Genomic DNA, 19883 nt, shown 5'->3' with positions numbered 1-19883 from the left:
TCTCCCTGTCTCTCATAGCCCAACCTCATAACTTTCACAGGACAGCTGCAGGGCTAAAACACATTCTGAGACTGGCTGGAGCTGATGGGAGTTGTAGTCTAAAACATCTGGAGGACATCAGGATCGTGAAGGCTGATATAAACAACGACAAGGCTAATTACAGTGAACAGTTGTAATTGCTCAGATCATAAATTGTATTTCTGAATAGCACGAAAAACATCCGCAAAGAAATTTGCTTTCCTAGAACTCCTTAAGTTGTTAGAAGCAAAGCATCAGAAACATAAGGGAATTACTGATAAGATGCCATATCTCCGGCAGGCTTATGGGCAAGACTAGCTCATTAATGGGGCAGGCAGCAGAGAGTCAGCTTAACTTATCCAGAGGTGCCATCTCTTATTCTCTTGGTGAAGGTGGGGGGAAAGGGGAGTTGCTACCCTTGACCTAATCTTGACCAACAGGGAAGAACTGACTGAAGGAGTGGAAGTGGCAGGAACCTTGAGGGAAAGTGACCGTGTCATCTTGGGATTTGTGATAGAAAGACATAGTCAAGTGTACACCATGGAAGGCCAAGTTCACACAGCTCAAGCAACAGTTGGGTAGGATGCCATTGGTAGACATTAAAGAGGGAGGGAGGTTATAAAAAGTGAAATACTGAAGGCACAGGCACAAGCTGCGGAGGGTGGGGTGGGGGGCTGAGACAGCTAAAAGAGCACAACTGTGGCATTAAAGGGACATCTATGGGAGATGGGAGGAAGGCCACATTACCAGGGAAGGGCCATTGCTCACGGGTAGAACATGTGCTTTGCATGCAGAAGGTCTCCGCCTCTGTCTCCCGAGGCAGAGATTCCTGCCTGAAGCCCTGGAGAGCCGCTGCCGGTCAGTGTAGGCCAGGGGTGGCCAACTCCCAAGACCCTGCGATCTACTCAGAGAGTGATCTACCTGCTTTTTGGGGGTCCAGGTCCAGGTTGTTGAGCTTTTTTTAGGAAGGAGGGAAGCCCCCTGGACGTGCCTGGTGTAGGCAATATTGAGCGAGATGGACCCAAGCCTACCTCGCAGGGTCGCTGTGTGGATAAAATGGAGTGTGGGGAGGGGGAGTGTGTGCGCCACCTAGCGCTCCTTATAGGAAAAGAGGCGGGCTATAATAAATGCAGCAAGTGAGCTGATGAATAAGCCGCTTCCCTACATCCACGGAGGGGACTCTTTTGCCCCTTCTTCCACCACATTTTTTTCTAACGCTTCGTTCCACGGGGGATCCGCCGCGCCAATTTGACCTCCCTCCCTCCCTCTCCCGCCCGTTGGTGGTGCTCCGATTTCTGTATCATCAGAAGGCAACCAAGCAGGCTCAAGCTACCACAAAACCTTAGGTGCTTAAAAACAAGGCTGACACAAGGCTGACACTGTCGTTCATTAAGCTGTTGGGAAATAAGAAGAAAACTGAACAGAAACTGTGCAAAATGGTGCCAGCACCAGCTACCACTCACCCAGCTGTAATGTGATCATGTGCTTTATAGTAGCAGTAGTAGTGGATTTGAAGCAGAAAGTATGGACTAGAGTAAGCAACTCTGTTTCGGGGGGGGGGGAATAATCTACTGTACTACGTTTCCTTTTGACAAGAATTCTCACTTACTTGGTAGATCTGCTCAGCCTAATCTACACCGTATGTCCCACCCGAAATAATCTAATATACCTGTGCACTGCCTGAAGGAAAGCTCATTGGAAAGAGCCAGCCAATACTTGCACATAATCATTAGACAATGCTATACTGGAGTTCATGGTGGTCAGTTTACTGGAAACCCTGTCCCCCACAAAAGCAACTGGAACTCACCATCCTTCTCCACTGCATCTCTGAGGTTTCTATTTTCCGAAGGCTTTTCAGCTCCAGCTTGCGCAAAACCTTGCCTTTTCTCAGCTCCACCTCCATTATGTGTCGGGAAGTGATCTGCAAAAAGATCCAGTCTGGTTCTGGGTCACAACCATCTTCTATCTGGCTTACCAGCACAGGCTGATAGAGCTCCACTGCCAAGATAAATGAGAACATTAGTCTCTACCTATTTCAGCATCCAGAGTCCCAGCAACAATGAAAGTCTGCAAATCCCCACATATTCAAAGACTGCCTATGGAAACTGCAGGGTTGCAAAGCCCACTGAAAGCAAGAGACAAGTTATGGCAATGCTTTAACTAAAGCAGGTATGAAATTAAGGGCACCGCATGATGCAAGCAAAGTAATTTTCTTGGAAGAATCTTGTCACATAATGCAGTCTGCCCTAGGGCTGGAACTGGGACATCATATACCTAGCTTGAAATCCTGGCTCCATGGGCTTTCACATGCCCATCATTCTCAGCCAATGATACCTCTCAGTCCAGGAGGACTTAATGTCACTCTGAACTCCTTTTGAAAAAGGAATGCTATGTGTCTTACTGTCAGGCACAGAGGGAGCCAGGATTCCCAATTTCTGTATGGTATGACGAGATTTGTCAACACTGAACAGGAAGTATTCCCCTTATGAAAGATCACAGATATGGCATCTGGTTGGTATTCAGTGGTAGAAAGTAAACACAGAGTTGTGAATTGTTAGCTATTAACAAGCAAATAGCTTTCAGCACCCCAATTCAAGGTGTTATTTCTCGGCAGCAGCGGGTGGATGGGTGGGGAGATTCAGCCTCACAGAGAAAGAAAGGGTTTGCACCATAAAAGTTACCCAGAAGATAAATAAAGGTCAAGCCCAAGAAATTTGGGATCTCCTTTTTCCATCAGTAACATGCCAAGGGCTTGCTAGCTTAGAATGGCATTACCTTTTTGCACTTTCTAGGAAGAAGAATCCTTTACTTAAATTGGGGTGGGGAAACTTGTGGCCCTCCAGATATTGTTGGCCTCCAGCACCCATCAGCCTCAGCCAGCATGGTCAACAGTCAGTTGGAGGCCAACAGCATCTGCAAGGTCACATGTTCCCCACTGTTGATATGAACAAAGTGTACTTGTCAACGTGTATCCACACCACAAATACAGTATCACAATACCCAGATTTTAAGGCAAGACGAACTTGCATGTTTTCTGGTCATTCAATTGGTTTTTAATTTTAGGTTTTTTGGCAACATTACGAATTCTGCCACCACAGATTAGGGTTGTAACAGAAGCTAGGACTGAGCACATTTAGTAATGATTAAGGGGGCCCAGGCAGGGCCTCTGCACATTGAGACAGTATGTATGTATGTATGTATGTATGTATGTATTTATGGGCGGACTCTGCATGAAACATTATCATGCACTGTGCTCTACTCACACCTATGCAGAGTCCAAGGCCATTCAGTAAGCTGCATATGAAAAGGTTCTAGAATGGGGGAGGCCAACTTCCGTCCCATAGGCCTAATTAGGCCCAGCAGATCTCCCCCACAAGACAGTTTTATTGAAGCCACTGTCCTATATTATGTCAGATATGGGGCAGGTAAAGACACAAAAGGGGCTTGTAGGCAATGGACAGGTGAATGGCTCCTCCTACCTATCCAATTTGGCCCACAGGCAGTGGGGGAGATCAAGATCTGGCCCACATTGGCCAGCTCCGATTCTCCTTCCCTGTACTGGAGGGTTCACTGAGTCCCAACAGGAAAAGGACTACATGTGGGCATATTCGCAGCTTAAGGCCTTGCAGAACGAAATGCTTTAGCCAGGGATAGAATGCAGGCAAAGACACAGGCAAAGGCTATAAGGCATGACAGAAGTCAGACAGGAGGGAAAAAAGAAAATATAAATACTATAGATGTCTTTCACCGTGGTGGCATCTTTTGAGATTTCAGCACTAACCGTATGCCAGCCCAAATGCCCACTGCCTCTCACCTTCCTATGGAAGTGGACAGTGAGCTAAGAGCAGAAGCATTTACCTTCTGGTTTTTCTTCCTGGCGTTTATCTTCTTTAACTGGCATCTTCTCAGCTTCCACTACTGCCTGGGGGCCTTCTGCCAGGATTTCAGGCATAGGCAGCTCGGGTTCCTTTTCCTCTGTGGCCTCAGGAACTTTTTGCTCCTCCACGGAGTTCTTGCATTGTTGGGAAGCCTCGCCTGAGCTGCCCAGATATTCTACTGTGGGGCTGCCAGAAGGGGTGATGGTTGCTGCCTGTCCATCTGCTTCCAGGTGTCGCCTGTACTGGAGCCAGCGGGTACCAAAGCGATCCCGGAAACTGTCCATGCGCTCCATCTCTGCCTGGTGCTGCCGAACTATACCTGTGGGATGACAGACAGCCCCCCAAGTTTGCAACAGTGTCTTGCACACACCCAGCCCCTGGTCATAGCCCCGTTGCTGTGTGCCTCACCTGCCGAGACGGGCAGGCTTCTGTACTCATGTTCAGTATCGCTGGGCTCTGAAATGCTGGCCCTGCGCACTTTCACTTGCCCCTGAAGGAGAGATAAGCTGTTAAGTTTAGGCTGGAAATGGCTCTCTCACATTCCTTAATGGTAGCATTACAATACCTTAATATTATCATTAATTGCTTCACACCTTTGGAAAGAAGGCTTTTTTAGAAGTGTCTAATTAAATGTGTTTTTGTTGAAAACCTTAAAGTGTTTTCTTGGCAACTATCCCCCCCCATTTCCACCACCTTTCAAACAACGCCAAAAAAGAGAGCTTGGGATGCTGCACAAAGTTACTAGATCAGCATTTCTCAAACTTGAGTCTTCAGTTATTGTTGGACTACAACTCCCATCATCTCTGACCACTGGGTGCTGCTAGCTTGGGATGATGTGAGTTGTAGGAGTTGTAGTCTAACAACAGATGGAAACTGAAGTTTGAGGAGCACTGTAGATGGATATTTGAGATCTTCTTCCATGCTGGACTGGTTCAGACAAGGCTGAAGGATGGGGAGCCTGCAGTTCTCCAAATGTTGGAATAGAGCTCCATCAGCCCCTGTCTGTATGGCCAATGGTCCGTGATGATAGATGCAGGAGTCCAACAGCATGTATAGGGCTACAGGTTTCCTCATCCCTGTGCTAAAATATAGTTTATTGTTACAAGGATGAACCTAGCCTCCCTCTGCAAGCTGCTGCACTACCTCCTCCTCTGGCATGGTCATGAGTTCCATTTTGGATCAATAATGCTGCATCATCTAAACCTGGACAATCCACGTTCAATCTAAACTATAGCCAGTGGAAACAAGCCAACCACAAACCATGGTTAATGAAGCTGGCTTGTTTTCAATAGTCATAGTTAAGGTTATCCATAGTTTAGGGAATGAATGACACACTGAACTGCAGTTAATCTAAGAATGGAAGCAGAAGCTTATTACCTTTGTGTGGCTGCACTGGAAGAGGAGTGGGAGGGCATTCAAACCCTAGGCTAGCCTCATTCTCATAATGGTAAACCACATCCAAAGCATTGCTATTGTTTATGTTCCTGCAACTCCTCCTGAACAAGTTAATGTGAGTGATCACATGGTACACAAACCACCAGTAGATGAACAGTCTCCTCTCTCCTCTCCTCCCACAATTCCTGAACACTCCAAGCAGCAAGAACACCTTATTTCTCTTCCGAGGGGGTAATAGGGGTGGTCTGCTCTCTGCAGGGGACTGGCTGTCACTTTGGTCTGCAGCACATGAACTTTCCAGGGCACTGCGGTCTGTCGGAGCTCTCTCTGAGACTGAGGTGCAGAGTGATTGGACAGCAGCCTGATCCAGCTTTGAGAGGTGCTGAAAGACAGAATGAACCCAAGAGAAGTAAGAATGGCAGGTTTGAAGACCTCTCTCTTCTTTCACCCTCTACCTTCCTCTTTGAGAAGTGGCTAGCCTGTGCTGTTTCAGCAGCCTTAAATGACGATACATCCTTCAGGAGAGAGGCTTCTGGATAAGCAATAGCATCTGAGCCAACAATACCATTATTGGCTTCCCATTATTCTGAAGGATCAAGATATTCTAGATCACACAGAGGATGAGACAGTTTCCAGCAGCAAGAAGTTCTGCACCCCACCCCCTCTTCATTCCACCACAACACCTAGAAAAGTAATACTTGTATACCCTACTCACCCTCAGGTCAAAAGCAGACAATGGCTCTTCATCAAGAAGGAACTGGTATTAGAACAAAACATGGCAGTTAAGACAACAATAACCCCATTTCCTAGTCACTCACATAACCAAGAAATCAGAAAAGCCCTTTCCTACAAATGGACATGCCATAGCAAAGGAGCCACATAAAATACAGATATAGCTAGATGGTTGGCTATACAAAATACCTTCAAAGAATTACAATTAAACAATGTAAAGAGTTAAAAACTGTCCTTGAACACAAATAAAACATATGAATGAATGGGCTTTCTTTACCAGGCATTAAACAGGTTAGTCAGATGGTAGATCTTATTCTAATTGCCCCAGCTAAAAAATTGCCATGTTTGCTGCAGATGGACATGGAATTCTCAGGCTCATTCCAGGTATCTTTACCAATAGAACGTGTGAAGACAGGAACAGGAAACTGAGCTTCTGGGCTCAGCAAATTGCTAAATCAACATTACCCCTAGTTGGAGAGCAGGAGATGTCTTCTCTTTGTACAACAGGCCCAAGTGATTGACACCTCTTATGCTGCCTCCCTGTGGTGGAAATGCAAGTCCTGCATCCTTTTATATGGGACTGAGTAGCCAGAGTAGACAACAAGGATTTCTGGAGCTACAGACCCCAACTTCAGTTCACAGATGGAGAAGAACATTTTGGCAAAAAGTGGGGAGCAACCTTTTTGGGTACACAGTTTACTAGTACACAGTTTACTAGTGTGTAAACACACACACAGGGTTTGCTTCCCATACAAAAGTATTTAAATAGAGTAGACCACAGGAAAGTGCCTTCCATGCTATGCCATCTTTACATCTGAGTTGGGATGACCACATATACTCACACTGCTGGAGATAGCTCTAGGAGACAAGTGACTTATGGTAGCAGGCCGGTGGTTCTGATGGAACCCTAAAGGATTCCCCTCCAGGTGTAGCTGTGAGGAGTGGGGTGGGGAGAAAAAGAACAGGTATGTTTCATTTAACAAAACAACACTACTAATTGCCAGAACTTTGTCTACCTCACTATGGATGTAGCCAGGATTTAAGGGGGCAGAACCTCAGTGAGTTAAGTATTTATTATTTATTTACTTGATGGGGGGCAGCTGCCCCCAGGCTATGCTCATGTACCTCACTGCCTTTCCCCTGAACTCTTGCTAGGAAAATTTGAATTCTACTTTCCAGCTTCCTTCAAGGAGTTCCTTGACCTCTTTTATCTTATAAAACAACCCTATGGAGGTAGGTGAAGCCAAGAGATGGGAAATGGCCTGAGATTGCTTAGCCCTGAAGAGTTCACTAGAATTTGTACTCAAGTTTTCTTAGTCCTGTACCCTAACCATTATACCACATGGGTATTCAGAACAATTCCCTCCCTACAAGACAGGGAATCCATTGTAAGTTGGAGAGATATGTTAGGAGTGTCAAAGGCATCTACTGTCTACTGCCCTTAAATAACAAGGCCTCCTTCCTCAAACAAAATACAGTCTTATAATGTTGTCTTACTCAAATGCCCAAACCACTAAACAGACACTAATAAACTGACCACCAATCAGAACCAGTGAAGTGCAGTAGTTATAGCGTTGGGGGAGGCCTAAGACACCAGGATCCAAATCCCCCCTAAGCCAATAAAATTTTTGCAAAATAATAATAATAAGCCATGAAGCTCATTGAATGACTTTGGGCCAGTCACCCACAGTCAGCCTAGCCTACCTCACAATGCTCTGAGGATGAAATGGGGGAGAAACACGTGCATTGCCTTGAGTTCCTTGGTGGAAAGTTAGGGTATAAATGCAAGAAATAACCAATCAGGTTGATTGCTCACTCTTCTCAGGTTGTGCAGCAATGACAGTGGTGCCAAGGCAGTGTGTTCCAGCAGCAGGTTATAGGCAATGTCCAAATGCTGAATGCTGGGAAGCTTTTCCACACCTATGGAAAAGGAAGTAGAGTAATGTCGGAAGAGAATCCTTCTCCCCAATACTGTGCCACCCTGTGGGCCTCCTTTCTTCAGTCTGGTACAATGCGGCATGACCTAGTTTCTAGGCTACCCCTCATATCAGCAGCTCTACAACAGTCTTACCATCAATGCTATCAAGCTGGTTGTACCGCAGGATCAAGGTCACCAGTTTAGCCTGGCTGTGTAGCCCAAGTTCAGGCATCTTGGGCAAGAGGTTATAAGCCACATTTAAATATTCCAGCTCTGTCAGCACCTGTAAAGAAAACAAGGCAGTTCTCCACATTGCTCATCCATGTTCACATCCTCCCTGCTACACTGAACAACCTTCAAAGTGAACCCCCAGCCCTGAGAACATATTGTTAACGTAAGGTACACATGGCAGATCAAAAGAGCAGAACCCAACACACTCAGGCTCATGACAGCACAAAGATTAGAGTTCTTGGCAGAGGGCTTCTTTCACTTAAAACTGTTCAGGAAATCTGCCATGGCTGCACATGATCTCAACTCTGCTCTTGCTCAGACAGCCACATGTGGCACTTGGGGGGTAGGAGAGGCAGCAGCATCACAGTAGGAGGAGGAAGCCAGCACCCAAGGAGGACTGGCAGTTCTCCCAACACAGACACAGCTACCCATTTGAGAAGCACTTGCTGTTAATTGCTAATTTAGTTTGTATACCATTTGCATTTTTATGCTGAAGCCGCCTTCAGTTTCTAGTAGGAAGGCAGGATCCAGACTTCAACAAAATCAATCATGGAAAGAACACTTGGGAACTAGAAGGCATCTATTCCAGCCCTGGCAGAGGGGAAGGCTCTGCCACATAAACAGCCCCTGAAAGACTAATAGTATGAAAAAAGCAAAAGAAAAAAGCCAGGGGGTGGTGGAATGAGTGCACAGGGTCCAAGATTCCTACTGTAAGAAGAATTATATAGTATAAATAAAGCACCCTCACATTTAACTATACAACACACTGGAAGGTGAAGTCTCCTCTCAGGTTCACAAGAATGTTTGACTTCAAGGGAGGGAGGTGCTACTCAAGTATGTGGTTTTGTTAAACACAAAGTAGGAAATCCCCCTTCCCCTTTCTACCACATCCACAGTTCTCCAATATATGTTACCAAGGCTTGAAAAGAGTCAACCCAGCAGTGAAGGAAGAAGAAAGGATGTAGTTGCTAACTGCTCATAATGGGTTTCAAAAGAGTGGTATTGAGCCCTCTGCCAGATACTTACTGTCAGGTAGCGCTCACAGTCCTGGATGAGATTATGACTGAGATCCAGAGCTTTCAGGGCATTCAACAATTGCTTATCAGAAACAAGAAAGAAGGGATAAGAGGTTAGATGGCAACTGAGTCAACCCCATAGAGCAAGCAGCCTCAAGACTAGGTGGCCAGTTATGGCACAGCCATCCAAAAGCCCAAGTCCTACCTGACCTACTCAGAAGGACTAACACTAACAAGAGGACTGTCAGAATGAGAAACCCAAGCTGCCAGAAAACAATTGTACAATTACCCTCTGTCTCAGTATTCCATTAAGTAAAATGCCATTCTCATCACCTACTACATCTCCCCCAATTCTCAGTTCTCCAGCATACCAGTGAATCATCCAAGGCTGCAATGGAGTTATAGCTGAAGTTGACAGTCTGTAGTTCTAGCCATGGAAGGGCAGAACTGAGGTCCCCTCCACATGCAGAGATGATCTCCTGCAGGATAAAACACAAGTTGACAAGGAAGAAGGAGCTGTCTTTGCATCTTGCCTACCATCTTGTGAACAAGGTCTGGAGCAAGGTCTAGAATAGCAGTTTGAGCTACAGCAACTAACAGATGTGTAAGCCCCCCTCAATGCTGTGAACAGCTTCACAAGCTAATTCCTGCACATAAAACAAAGGCTCAAGAGCAAGCCAGCTGGCAACTCTACCTGGCTAGCATACTCCACAGGAAATTTTGAGGTACTAGTTTTAGTTAAATCACTCCTGACCTGAGATTTAACACAGCATATAGTTTTCAGTGGTAGAGGGGACATAAAAATCTTTGGGAGCACATTCATGCAACTGAGCAGCAAGCACAGTGTGAATCTGTGACAGCCTCTCTTGAAAACAGCTCTAGCACCTTCCCTCCTGAAGTAGAAAGCAATCAAATTAGGCATCTTCACTCACCTTCAGAGAGTTCACACATTTGGAACAGGTTAAAGCCTCCAACTGAGAATAGACACACCGCAGGCCCCGCAGATAGTGCAAAGGAACACACTTCAGCTAAGGCAAGGGAGAAAGCCGGGCGTCAGGAGATGAGAAAAGAAGAGGGCAAAGCACATAAAAAGTCACATAGGCCTAAGGGCTCTTCTACAGAAAAGGGCACACATACTTTTAGGCCCTCATTATTTTCCCCTTGAGACAGTATCCCGTGCATTCCTTTCCTTAACCAAAGACTTGCCTCGCCTCCATGTAGCAGCATGGCTAAATTCAGTCTTGATTCCTATAAAGGCCATTTCTCCAAATCAAATATTTTGATTCTAGATTTAGAAAGTCTTACTTTAGTCCAAAGTGCAGGAAAATAAAATTGCTTGGCTACCGTGAGAAACTATGGAACTCCCACTCTAGTCCCACCCACCATTCTGTGCATGCTATGGACAGCACAGCTTCTCACCCCAAGTAGCCACCAGAAATAGGCCAAGCTACTATCTAGGCCCTATTCCAGAGGCTCCTCACCTCAGCATCTGGGACTCACCTCTAAACGTCGCAAAGACTTGAAGGGGAAAATCTTCACATCAATTGGCAGGGCATAATCAGGAACATGAACAAGCTAAAGCAGAAGGAGTGGGGGAGAGTGATAATGAAGAAAGGAGTCACCCACTAGCAACAGGAGTCACCTCTACAAGTCCATTGCCCCACCCCACAGTATGGTAAAAGGTAAAGGACCCCTGGACGGTAAGTCCAGTCAAAGGCGACTATTGGGTGCGGCACTCATCTCGCTTTTCAGGCCAAGGGAGCCAGCATTTGTCCACAGACAGCTTTCCGAGTCATGTAGCCAGCATGACTAAACCGCTTCTGGTGCAACATAACACCGTGACGGAAACCAGAGCGCACGGAAACACTTTACCTTCCTGTTGCAGTGGTACCTATTTATCTACTTGCACTAGTATGCTTTCAAACTGCTAGGTTGGCAGAAGCTGGGACAGAGCAACGGGAGCTCACCCCGTCCTGCGGATTGGAACCGCCAACCTTCCAATCAACAAGGCCAAGAGGCTCAGTGGTTTAGACCACAGCGCCACCCGTGTCCCTGCAGTATGGAGCACCCATCCCACACTCCAAGATTCATGATGCCCAATCCACAACTTCAGAATATAACATCTCTGAAGTTAATCCCCATGCTCTACAAAAGTGGCAAATGAAGCTGTGAACAGGCACCAGGGTAACATGTTCTATTATATACATAACTTTGCACCCAACACAAAAAACTACCAAAGTTCAGATATTGAGTAGCCACAGCCTGACAGCATGCCACATGCAATTTAAGGCCATGAGAAAGCAAGTCTTGTAAGGAGATTGCTTTTCTCTTAGAGATTAGGCTATCTCACAGAGAACAGTGCTTAGGAAAGCAATAGAACATAAACCAGACTATTTCTATACTTTCGTGACACTCTAGATCGGTGATAGCTAAATGTGGTGCCCATCAGATGTTGTAGCATAACCAATCGTGATACCCTCCAGATATGATAGAGTACAACTCCTGTCACCCTTGACAACCACAGACCATGCTGGCTGGAGCTAATGGGGGCTGTTATCCACAGCATCTGCAGGACATTATATTGGCTGCTGGTGCTCTAGATTCACACTTATTCAAACCATAGACACCAACTCTCAAACGACAAGCCTTGGATATCTGAAGCTCAGGAACAATGGTTTTAAGGAGAATTGTGTTTTATGTTTAGATTTATACCCCGCCTTTTATTATTTCTTTCTTTCCTTTATATACTAAAGAAGTATATCCAGGGAGACAAGAAAGAAACGGAAAGTTAGCATTCATCTACATTTCCTCCTGGATTCTCCAAACAGAAAAGTGCACCTAGCAGAAGATGTGTGCTAACAACTATTCCCCAACACACACCAGCACAAAGCCCTCCCCATGCCCTCCCTACTCCTTGTTGCAGGGCTTTGCTTGCTAGGAATTGCTGCTTCAGAAGGAGTTCCAGGAGTGGTGTCCCAGAAGCTTGATGGATGCACCTGTCTCTTCCTACCGCCACCCACAAGTCAGTTAACCAAATTTAACAGGAGGATCAGAATCATCCTGGCAACAGTGCAATATAATAGATGAAGTGTCTGACTTGGAACAGGGAGGCCTAGTTTTGAGTCCCTGCTGAGCTATGTGGCTCACTAAGGGCCAAACTGGACTATATGCCAGAGAGCTGCAATCAGATGGAACATCTCTTAAAACTTTTTGTTAAAAACAACTGTAGAAGACTGGGACCTCAGTGCTGAGGGAATAGGGTAACCTTTCCCAATTAAAATTGCCTCCAAAAGTCATTATTTGCCTATTAGAATCAAACAGAAGCAAGGTGGGTGGGTATCTCCCAGCAGCTGCTTTGTACAAAAAGAAAAAAAAATCAAGAGAACAGATCTGATCATGGATCTCTAATGTCTCTGCATAACTATCACCCAGAATGGATGTAACAATAAAATGGGGGTAAGGAACCATATGTTGCGCTCTGAGCTCCCTGAAGGAAAAGGATTGAAAAAATAAAACACACAATCTTATCAGCATGGTCAGAGTAAATGACAACTGATTCTCCCACATGGTCTCGCCAACAGCAATCTCCCTGTTCCTCATCCTGCCCCAAAGTAACCCGCTACTATTCCCTTCACTGTAGAAGCACTATTATTAAACCAAATGCAACTGCAATCTAATCCAATATAACAGTGAAATTCAAGAATTGGTATCAGCTAAGGATGTGGGCCTTTTGCCCAGATTGCTAACCAAAGCCCACATTAAAAATAGAACAAAGCAGGCTATTGCACTAGTAGATCACATCATAGTAGCATGTGCGAAGATAGTGAGAATCTAACCAGTAACAACAGCCACAAGGCAGAAGCTAGAGAGGTTCAAAGTCACTCTGAAGTCAAACAAATGACAGTGCATGCTGTGCAAGGAACAAAGTGAAGCAGAAAACCACCTTCAAATACTAAGTTGATTTAAAGTTTCTCAACACAAAGGGCCCTATGGGTCACACATAAGGATGGACCTATACAGTATAATAATCAAAATATGCTATCTGGCAGTGTTGGGTAATTACAAACGTCAGAGTTTACACTAGATTAGGGAGGAGGAAAAGGCATGCAGATCAGATACTGTAGTGATGATAGGCTGTCACGAGGGCTTCAGATACAAATAACAGATCTGTGGTTGTATCCAGTGCATAGGGCTACGTAAGTCTCCCATCACTGCAAGGATTTTCACTTGCACAACAGGACCCCTCCTTTCCCAATATGCAGCCCATACCTCTGTTCTGAGGCTTTTCCCCTATCCTCTGGAGCGGATGTGGCGAGGGGGGAAGAGTCCTGTTGTGCAAGTGGAAATCCTGGCACTGACAAGGTGTGTTCATTGGATACTGCCCATGGCTCCCAATGGCAATTCTGTATCTGACAGACATCACTGACCCTTCTTGTTGGCTTGAGTAACATCCTACCAACAAGCACAAATCTAAGACCCTGCTCAATATGTACAGGCTTCATGTGTCCTCACAGAGCATCTGTTGGGAATGAGACTGCACCAGCAGCTTCCATGTAGATGCTTTAAAGAACTCTCATATCCCTTTTCATTTAAAAGGTTAATCTGGAACTCGGATTTTCCAAACTTCAACACAAAATATCCATTCGGGTGAAGAGATTTAATTTATTGCACTAACTCATGCAAACACCAGAGGCCCACAGCATAGATAACGAAAGTGGCAAGCACATTTCAATCCGTATCTGTGTGTCATTGCTGCTCTGGCTAAAAACCTCATGACCAGCAGAGCAAACATACCCAATGGAAACAACCTGAACAATGACCCGAGAGATAAAACCCAATATACACAACTCACCTTGAAGGGTAAAAGTCACAAACTAATGAAGTTGGTTATTAAGTGATACAAATCTTATTTCACAGAAGGAAGATTCTACACAGCACCAAACAGATTCTTATTGGCATCTATCATTGACACAAATCTGACTCTACCACATCCTTTGCCCTTCTTTCCTGCTGCAGGTATCACTTGTTAACTATTACATTATGCATTTTTTAAATAATATTTATGACATTTCAATGATGTATATTTATATATTTTGATGTTTTGTACACAATTGATTTCTGTGAGTCTTAGATGTTATACCTTATATATATTGTTTAGAGAGAGATTTAATTTTATGTTACTTACGATGTGAAATTGATGATTAGGAGGAAGAATATATGCAATTTGGATTGTATTTCTTACATAGATTCCTTTCTGTAGGGATTTATAAACTGCTTAGATAATTCTGTGGGCATTTGAAGCAGTATGTAAATTAACTAAATTATATATATATATATATATATATATATATATATATATATATATATATATATACTGGTGTGCATACTGAGTGATTATATAGAAAAGTTAGTACTATCACTCACTCTCACACACACACACACACACACACACACAGCACTACACTGAAGGGATGTAGGTGGTACCAAGTTTGGTTGAACTGTTTTCAGACTTCCTGCCTCCTTCCAAGTCTTTGCCCTTCAGAGTGCCACATATTCTATTAGTGAACAAGGAGTATACAAAGGTTTTGTCCTTTCTCTCTGCTCTGCCACTAACCCCTGTGAATAAGGAGAAAGGAGGGGAACAGGAATATCCTAGACTGCACCATCAGAATAAATCTACAAGTTCAGGAAATGGATACAAATATTCCTACTTAATTGATGCAAACAGACCTGAAATTTGTAATGCAGATCAGCTGAAGACTTCTTGTTTCCATGCTTTAACTTCAGTTTATCAGCTAGATTACTTTTCATATTGCCTTACCTCTACCACTACGTATCTCCTCAGTTATTTTAAGACTAAATTACTGAGCATTCTTGAACAGCAACTACAGTTCATCCCAACTCCCTCAATCTGTTTTTTGTCTGCTTGAACAGACGGCATGAATATACGTTTACAGCCAAGAGGAAGCTAGTTCCTTTTCCAATCTTCCACCACCCCCTCAGCCTTATGCCAGTCAGTGCTGGCTCATTCTGCTGTTGCCTACACCCTAATCTCCAGACAAAAAGTAGAGAACACTCGAAGACATTATGTGATTTTAAAAAAATGGGAATATCAGCATCTTCCATACTTTTTGTTCTGGTTGGTTAAACAAACTCATCTGGAGGCAATATATAATATTTTTTTTTATCAGAGCTGTCCTAAATCATGCAAAACTTATTAAGCACACCGTCAGACACAAAATGCTGGAGGATACTGAAAGTATGTGCTGCTTCTGTACCAAATCACATGGCTGCCTGTATCCTAAAGAGGTAAGAATGCCAATTTAGTAAGGAACTAAGCCGTAACTCAACTGGGTTTGGCATCAATTGAGAAAAAGCAAGTTTCCCAATTAAGGCAGACTGACCAAGGAGTCATGTAAAACATTAACAGCATTGGGGGTTCAGCAGAGTAGTAGGGAGGGGCCATAGGTCAGCAGTCAAACTAATGTGTTGCATGTACAGTGGTACCTCGGGTTAAGAACTTAATTCGTTCTGGAGGTCTGTTCTTAACCTGAAACTGTTCTTAACCTGAGGTACCACTTTGGCTAATGGGGCCTCCCGCTGCTGCCGTGCTGCCATCGCACAATTTCTGTCCTCATCCTGAAGCAAAGTTCTTAACCCAAGGTACTATTTCTGGGTTAGCAGAGTCTGTAACCTGAAGTGTCTGTAACCTGAAGCGTCTGTAACCCGAGGTACCACTGTACTAAGGTGCAGGTGTGATCCTGGGCATCTCCACTTAAAAGCATCTGAGACACCATGCTTTCTGGAGCTCTTGGGGAGCTGGTGCCAGTCAGTACTGGGCTACATGGACCAATGGTCCAACTCAGGCCAAGGACAGTGTATTTTAAAAAATAATGCCTTATAATCATATTTAATTAATTTATTTTTATTTCTAATACTTTTCTGCTACCTTTCAGAGTAAGTCCTCCCAATGTGACTGATGAAATAAAATACAACTAAAATAATTTTCAAAACTATCATCTGTATAAAAAAGTAAGAAATATAGCTACATCAACACCAGTATCCTCACTGCAAGATAAGGCAAGGAGCATAGACATGCTGCTCACAGACTCCTACTTTGGCACGTACCTTCAGAGAGAGTGTCTTTTGCAAGACATCAAAGAGAAACTGGGCTTGAAGGATGGCAGATGTTTCAGCAGGGTGTGACGAGAGTGCAATGAAGCCATGGTTCTGGTTTCGTGGTAATAGGTGCTGCTCAAAGATCTGTGTGAGAATCTGCAGTGTGGAGGTGAATAAGGTCAAGGTGCTAGTACCATCCAGAATCAAGTGTCCTGAAGAAAAAGAATAATTAGCATTAATAAATCCATATGTACTCCCTACCATCACAAACCACACAAAGAAAGGTTCATAAGAACATAAGAGCCCTGCTAAATCAGACCAAAGGCCGATGTAATCCAGAGTCCTATTTTCTATAGTGGTCAATGAGACACCTACAGGAAGACTACAATGACTGGAATTTAGAGGTCTGCCTGTATGTGGCAGCAAATTCTGTAGTTTAACCATGTGAAGCAATACCTTGTTGATGCAGCCCCGAGTCTTCCACTGTTCAGTTTACCTGGATGACCCCAAGTTCCAGTATTACAAGAGAGGCAAATGTCTGTCTACACCAAGCATAATTTTGTACATCTCTATTGTGTCCTCCCCAACTTGCCTTTTTTTTCTAAACTAAAAAGCCCCAAATGTTATAACCTTTCCTCATAGGCAATTTGCTCCAGCCCCCTTATTCTACGTCTGCCACCATAACTCCACAGCCTTGTCACACCTACTGAATGTGAATGAAGTACTACACGTTACAGTATAGGTATTTCTGATGCAGCAGTCTTAGTTCTGTGCTCATCGCATAATCTTTAAGTACTGGACATTCTTGACTTTCCTGAACCATCACTATCTCCCACACAGACAGAAAATTCCAGTTCGGTGGAACAATATGAAGGGCTTCCTAGACTACTCTCCTAGGCTACTCCACCCACGCCTCAATGACTTGCAAATCTCTGAATAATAAAATCTCTGAACAATAAAAAGAAAGGACATCAATAAAGAGCTGGTTCCTAGATTGGAATTACAACCAACTTCCTTTACTTGGACAAGAGTCTTAGGACAGGCTGGAACCCTGCCCTACTAGAGTAATAACCTTATAACCAACCACAAGAATGGAAGCATGATTTCTCTGAAGAACTTCCCTCAGTGAATACAGGTTGAAGAACATCCAGCATTTATCCAAATAAAAGTGGCAACATCAATCACCATTTTGCATGTTACATTTTCACTGCATACACATGCTGTGTTTTATGCACACATGTTTAAGATACTAACATGGTGCTTTACTGCGTATGTTAAAGATGCCAATGAATGCCCCCCATTTAACCTGATATATGCAACAGGAAGTTGGGTTAGCTGCATTACCCACCATAAGCATGCACTGTGAGTAAATTGATGCAGACAAACAAGATGTGAAATGGCTCTTAGGCATTACTGAATAATGTCTGTTAATAAAACTGTGGCATATTGTTTTGTAGTCCTTAAAAAAGATAACAATGTCTACTGCAGTTCATCCCATGTAGTTCCTATAGTCATTACCACCAACTCTGGCCTCAAAGCCGAAGTCACACCTACACTGTACATTTAAACCATATGGCTTTCTCCAAAGAATCCTGGGAACCATAGCTGGAAATTCTAGCTCTGTGAGGTGTAAACTACAGTTCCAAAGATTCTTTGCAGGAAGGTCATGTGCTTTATGGTGTAGCTGTGACCCCAATGTATGACCATTATATTACCACCTAGAACAAAGCAAAGAGCACACTTTAATGTAGAGGTGCTTCAAAGCACCAGAACCTCACCAGACTCTTGCAGTAAATGGGCTAAGCTCTGGAGCATTATTTCCTTTGGTGTCCCAGGAGCCATCTGCAAACAAAAAGATGAGAATCATCACTTGGGAACCCAAGAGCCCGTATCACAGTTACAAGTATCTCAAAACAAGATGCTGTAAATAACTCACTAGTTCACCAGCCAGCCAGAATTCCTGTTCAAAAAAGTGTCTGAACCCACTGGGCATAGAGATTTTTACACTAACCTCCCAGGACTGTGATTTTTTAGAGCCACAAGTTCTCGGGCCAACCTAGTGCGGACACCAAGACCCTCGCAAAGTCAGCAGCTACGGTGCTCGCACACAGGCACGTGACAGTGACAGGAATTACCCTTATTTCAGAAAGAGGCAGCCCTTATTCCACACGACGCCGCCGACGCCGCCCCGCCTCAGACGGTCCCGGGGCCTTCTCGGAAGCCCACCGGAGAGAGGAGAGGCGGCGGGGGGGATGACCTACCCCAAGCTGGTCTCCAAACCCCAGAGACTACTCTATGGGGCAGGATAAAGCAAGCAGCGGGCACATGATACAGGGGAGCGGCTGCCTGGAAGGAAGGCAGTAACCATAGCAACGCCCACGCAGCCTCTCGTACCAGACAACCCACCCACCCACCCGCGCGCACACACACACACACTCTCCCTTACCTGGAATGCCGACGGCCGGTTTCTTACACAGCGTCCCGACCATAGACGCAAGACAAGCTCCCGAATCTTTTACTCACTTCCGCGTCACCATAGAGTATTTAAAGACATACGAGCTAGAGCGTCCTCGGCTGGCTTAATAAGCGAGCCGGTGCCGCGCCTTCAGAGCTCCGCCCTCTCTTTCTACGGCATCGCGCTTCGCCATCTCCTTCACTGGGTTGCAGAAAGCCCTTCCTTTTAGGGAGTGCAGTGTGGCAGATCTCATGAACTTTAGCAAGCAGGGCTCCCGAAAGCGGGGAGTTTTTGTCTACTATCCTAGGCTTTGGAGCTGAGGAAACCTGTGGCTTCAGGTATCCTTAGACTCCAGCTCCCATCAGCCTCAGCCAGCATAGGTGAAAGCCAGGATAATAATAATAATAATAATAATAATAATAATAATAATAATAATAATAATAATACCCCGCCCACTCTGGGGGGCTTCCAACAAAACACTAAAATACAATAACCTATTAAACATTAAAAGCTTCCCTAAACAGGGCTGCCTTTAGATGTCTTCTAAAAGTTTGGTAGTTATTTTTCTCTTTGACATCTGGTGGGAGGGTGTTCCACAGGGTGGGTGCCACTACCGAGAAGGCCCTCTGCCTGGTTCCCTGTAACTTGGCTTCTTGCAGCGAGGGAACAGCCAGAAGGCCCTCGGCGCTGGACCTCAGTGTCTGGGCAGAACAATGGAGGTGGAGACGCTCCTTCAGGTATACTGGGCAGAGGCCATTTAGGAGTGGTGGGAGTTATAACCAACAACATTTGGAGAGCTGCAAGTTCTCTCCCCCCTGCTCTATGCTTTCTGGTCACACCTGTCATTTCATACAATTTCATATTGAATCAGCCCTCCAGCTGCAGTGTCCACAGACTGAACTAGGGACCTGCTGTTGCACTTTTCCTACAGAGCTAACATAATGGTGGGAAATGATTATTTGCAGGAGTCGATGAGAAGCTGGAGAATATCGTACTTTACAATGTTTTGATGGTCAAGCTTGAGTCTTGAGGCTCTAGTGACTTGGGGTGGGGAAACTGGCTCTCCAGAAGTCGTTGGACAACAACTCCCATCATTTCTGACCATTGACTATGCTGGTTGA

The 19883-nt window shown here is 44.7% G+C and overlaps 1 protein-coding gene across 3 annotated transcripts in view; it reads right to left on the bottom strand.

The window, feature by feature from the left end:
- STK11IP (serine/threonine kinase 11 interacting protein) overlaps window positions 1–18908 on the bottom strand; it is a 34400-nt gene extending 15492 nt beyond the window's left edge. The window contains exons 1-15 of one of the 3 annotated variants that reach the window (XM_081171374.1): window positions 18754–18908; window positions 18086–18149; window positions 16317–16519; window positions 10689–10763; window positions 10121–10216; window positions 9560–9667; window positions 9199–9270; window positions 8095–8224; window positions 7840–7943; window positions 6866–6955; window positions 6007–6048; window positions 5503–5673; window positions 4305–4386; window positions 3877–4215; window positions 1826–2016 (exon numbers count right to left, since the gene is read on the bottom strand). In XM_081171374.1, coding sequence (XP_081027500.1) covers window positions 1826–2016; window positions 3877–4215; window positions 4305–4386; window positions 5503–5673; window positions 6007–6048; window positions 6866–6955; window positions 7840–7943; window positions 8095–8224; window positions 9199–9270; window positions 9560–9667; window positions 10121–10216; window positions 10689–10763; window positions 16317–16519; window positions 18086–18149 — 1767 coding nt within the window. In that variant the 5' untranslated portion in view covers window positions 18754–18908. Of the gene's footprint in view, window positions 1–1825; window positions 2017–3876; window positions 4216–4304; window positions 4387–5502; window positions 5674–6006; window positions 6049–6865; window positions 6956–7839; window positions 7944–8094; window positions 8225–9198; window positions 9271–9559; window positions 9668–10120; window positions 10217–10688; window positions 10764–16316; window positions 16520–18085; window positions 18150–18442; window positions 18505–18568; window positions 18678–18753 lie in introns of those variants that run through there. The other 2 variants (XM_081171375.1, XM_081171376.1) reach the window with 2 other exon arrangements.
- Between the last annotated feature and the right edge of the window lie 975 nt (window positions 18909–19883).

Source organism: Podarcis bocagei, assembly GCF_964188305.1.
Source record: "Podarcis bocagei genome assembly, chromosome: 1".
NCBI lineage: Eukaryota > Metazoa > Chordata > Lepidosauria > Squamata > Lacertidae > Podarcis > Podarcis bocagei.
The sequence above is the reverse complement of the archived record's forward strand: the minus strand, read 5'-3'. Positions and strand labels throughout refer to the sequence as shown.